The sequence below is a fragment of the Phoenix dactylifera genome, chromosome 4 (genome assembly GCF_009389715.1).
Source record: "Phoenix dactylifera cultivar Barhee BC4 chromosome 4, palm_55x_up_171113_PBpolish2nd_filt_p, whole genome shotgun sequence".
Taxonomy (NCBI): Eukaryota; Viridiplantae; Streptophyta; class Magnoliopsida; order Arecales; family Arecaceae; genus Phoenix; species Phoenix dactylifera.
In genome coordinates, this window is record NC_052395.1 from 4474579 (window position 1) to 4478690 (window position 4112).

Sequence of the window (4112 nt, forward strand, 5' to 3'; positions counted from 1 at the left end):
CACAACTCTGTCCCATCTGCTCTGCATTGTCTGCTTATTTCTGACTTTATGACTCGCCGATGTATTTTAAAAAAAAAAAAATTTTTGTATGAATACTCTTCTAAAGATTCATATTTACGTGAATACCCTCTTAAAATTTATATTTATTTTTGTACCCTCATAAAATACTGTTTTTGTACAAATACCCCTAATATAACGGTTCTTCTAACACCGGAAACTATATTCATTTTAATTAAAAATAAAATAAAATTTTGAAATTATTTTTTTTTGTCTATCATTGATCTTCTTATTTCTTTTTGTATCTCTATCCATTAAAAATATTTTAATCATTTTAATTTAAAACTGTTAATTTTTTAACAATATTAGATGGCGTGGATATATATGTAAAAACAAAAATAAAAAAGGATAAAATAGTAAAATAAATATTTTATAAGGGTATATATATAAATTTTAATTTTGAAAAGGTATTCAGGGTATTTATGAAAAAAAACTTTTAAAAAAAAAAACACTTCTAAACAGTAATTTCTCCCCCGTGCAATTTAATCTCTCCCGCTCGCTCTCTTTCCATCGTGCAACGCACGTGTGACATAACATCTGCCGGTCCGGTTCTGATCAATCACAACCGTGTAATTGGCGGCTGGGATGCTTTTCCGCTAACAATCCGCTTGCATCCGCGTCCCTTCCAAATCACCCCCTCGGAGCCACCTCGCTATTTTGCATGTACGGCATCCCTTCTTCGCCTTCCACCTGTCCACCGCCTCATCCCTGTCCGCATAACGCCAAATATCACGTCTTGTACGCCGAGCTGCGGTATCCCCAAAATACCGCCATTCGCCTCTCCCACCGCCTCATAAACCCAGCGGCGTTGTTATTTTTTATATAAGCCCCCAACCTAACCCCGGTTAACTTATCCGAACCCACGCTATATGCATTTATATTCTTCCCCGTGTCGGAACGCAAACTACGGCCTTGAAGGCGAAGCACAGAGAGCGAAGGAAAGAGAGAGCGAGATGGCGTTCGGCGAAGGGAATCATCATAATCCGACAATCCAGGTACCTCAGTGGCCTGTGTTCCATGATCCGACGGCCGGGATGCAGCTATCCTTCCCCGTCAGCGGCGTCACCGGCGTCACCAGCGAGGCGATGCTCGCCGCGCTGCAGCGCTTCCTCCCGTCGAATAACGAGCCGTTGGACGACTCGGACGAGCCGATGGACTCGTTGCTCGACGCGTTCTCCTGCGACGAGTTCCGGATGTACGAGTTCAAGGTGCGGCGGTGCCCGCGAGGGCGGTCGCACGACTGGACGGAGTGTCCTTACGCTCACCCTGGCGAGAAAGCCCGCCGTCGGGACCCCCGCCGCTTCCACTATTCCGGCACCGCCTGCCCGGAGTTCCGGAAGACCGCCCGTTGCGAGCGCGGCGACGCTTGCGAGCTCGCTCACGGGGTGTTCGAGAGCTGGCTCCACCCGACGCGGTACCGCACCCAATTCTGCAAGGACGGCACGGCCTGCCGCCGCCGCGTCTGCTTCTTCGCCCACACTCCTGACCAGCTCCGCGTCCTCCCGCTGAGCCCCCGGTCGCCGCCGCCGCGGCCGGCACCGGAGTCGTACGACGGGGCGCCGCCCCGGATGTCTAAGATTCTGATCTCGTCGCCGAGATCGACGCTGATCTCGCCGGCCATGTCCCCAACGGCGGAATCGCCGCCGGTCTCTCCGGTGGGGGAGGCGGCGATGAACGAGGTCCTGACGGCGATTAGGAAGCTGCAGCTGAGCAAGGCGAAGTCGGTGCCGTGTTCTTGGCGTGCTGGGATGGTTGGTGGATTTGGATCGCCGAGGGGAGTCGGGGCTTTCAAGGCGGGGTTTGCTAGCTTGCCGGCGACGCCGACGGCGGCGGGTGGTGGCGGGTTTGGGTGGGGGCAGGAGGAGACGGAGGAGTTCGGAAGGGGAATGAGGGGAAGGCTGTTCGAGGGTTTAGGGGAGGATGAAGCGGCAGAGGGGTGTTCGGACGCCGGCGGAGGCAGCGCCTCGGCCGCGGGGGTGCCGGACTTCGGGTGGATTTCGGAGTTGGTGAAGTAATCGCCAAATGGGTACTTTTCCGGCGACGGAAAGTAAAACAGAAAAGAGTTTATGAGGATTGAGGAGGTTATTTGGCTGCCTGATTTATTTCATAATTGTTGATATCGACTCGGAAAAAAAAAACAAAAGAGAGAAACTGATACTGTGTATATATTAAGCGCTGGAACGCTGCTTTGGCATCTGATGGGGCAAAAATGGTTTAGAAGAAGAATTGTGATTTCTATGAGTTTAATGCGTGGATTGCTGATGCCCAAGAGCTACCGGACGGGGCTTGCTCAATTTTACTTTTATTTTTATTTTGAGGGTTAATTTTTTGCTGATTTTTCTTTGCCTTTTTTTTAATCTGGAAGTTAATTCCATTGTCAAAATTTCCATTTGAATGTAAATATGATGTCCAGTTACTGCAAGAACTTGTAATTTTTGTGCAATATTTTTTTTGGATAAATATGCATATATAGGCTAATTAATTATGTGTAATATTTATGTTCCATCATCTCAATTCGTTCATACTCCGAGCCTTCTTCATGGAGGCCTCCTGCTTCCATCCCCGCCAAAACCTATTGTGCTTAGTTATGTTCTCACTTAATTAAAAAAAATAAAATAAATTTATAAATATATATTACATGAATAGTAAGTGAGTTGTATAATTTTATTATTTTTTGGCACATCCGCTGTTTACATTAATTTTACTAGAGCACTGCAATTTGAGTTAAAAGAAAGAATATGAACAGCAATTGAGAAATAGATACAAAATTAATTTGAAGGATTTTTTTAGAACGGCGGACAGCAAAAAAAAACGATTCAATTAGAATGGTGGGCAGCAAAAAAAAGTACAATCATTTTTTTTTTTAAATCGATGTTTTACATCTGACGTGTATGAAGACGGCTAATAAAATTAAAAAATAAAATGTTATATAAAAATATAGATATAATTAAAAAAAAATTCGAGTGATGAGAAGCAACCCATTATTATTTATAATACTGCATACTTGCTATAGTTTAATAACATCATTTTACTTCGTAAACAGCTGCATGGCTCGAGTGGGATGTGCCAGCTCTTCAGGCCCCACGCAAGGGCTCAAGTGTACAATAAAACCTTGTAAATTATCTTGGTTTATTCCGGCTTGAAAGGCTGGTTAGAACCGCGGTAGAAGATATTTAGATTTCAGAGATGTCCGCATCCAAAGCAATGTGGGGCGAATATAATAATTTATCTCGTAGAAGTGTACGGAAGGCCCTAGATTGGATGACGATGAGAACTTGCTTTCTAATAAAAAAATTGGTAATTTCTTAATGGGGGCGCACATCGATTGTTCATGATGTGGATGGATGGAATGGGCACCCCTTGAAGGGAAGACAGTATCTAGGGCTCCAGGAGTTTCTAGATATTTCTGTGGGAAGACAGCTTGCCCTGTCACACCTTATTTTCTAATATTAGTAGCGACATACTATTTTATGAAATTAAAATTTAAAATATAAAATAAGTAAATGCTTCCACTACTTTTATCATCTAGCCAATTTTGTTTGCTCCAGGAAAAAAACTTTCTTATGTATAAGAATCAAATATTTTATTTTATTCAAACAAAGTTTTTTTTTTCGAAAATATCTTTATCATTTGATCCATTAGCATTCCGTCGAATAACACCAGATATTTTTATTGACAAAAAGGAGATGAATTTTTTTAGGTTTGCCCATGAATTCTCTCCACTTTAATAGATTTTTTAACATATTTTTATTAGAAGACGTCTGTAGGTTATACGATTAACCTAGATCGGGGATGAAGGCATAATCTAATTTCAAATAGTCAACATAACCATTATGAAAAATAACAATGAGATGTAATATTATTTATTAGAAAATATTGATGTGATTCTGTTACATATGGTTGCAGGTAATGGAGAACTTTGGTTATGGCTTTTCAATTATATCCGATGTAAGCTAGCTATCATTTAATATTATTTTTATTTTTTATTTGTAAAAGTAAACTATATTTGGTATAGTTAATTATTTTTTGAAAATAAATATATCATCTAGGACCCT

At 42.1% G+C, this 4112-nt stretch overlaps 1 protein-coding gene across 1 annotated transcript; it reads left to right on the forward strand.

Annotated features, from left to right (window-relative positions):
- Positions 1-873: 873 nt before the first annotated feature.
- LOC103714326 (zinc finger CCCH domain-containing protein 20-like) lies at positions 874-2539 on the forward strand. The gene has a single exon (XM_008801531.4). The coding sequence runs from the start codon at positions 927-929 to the stop codon at positions 2070-2072; it is 1146 nt and encodes a 381-aa protein (XP_008799753.1). The 5' UTR covers positions 874-926; the 3' UTR covers positions 2073-2539.
- The last annotated feature ends 1573 nt before the right edge of the window (positions 2540-4112 follow it).

What these genes read in the sequence shown, in the direction of transcription:
- LOC103714326 (XM_008801531.4), top strand. Translation starts at nt 927, where the DNA reads ATGCATTTATATTCTTCCCCGTGTCGGAACGCAAACTACGGCCTTGAA.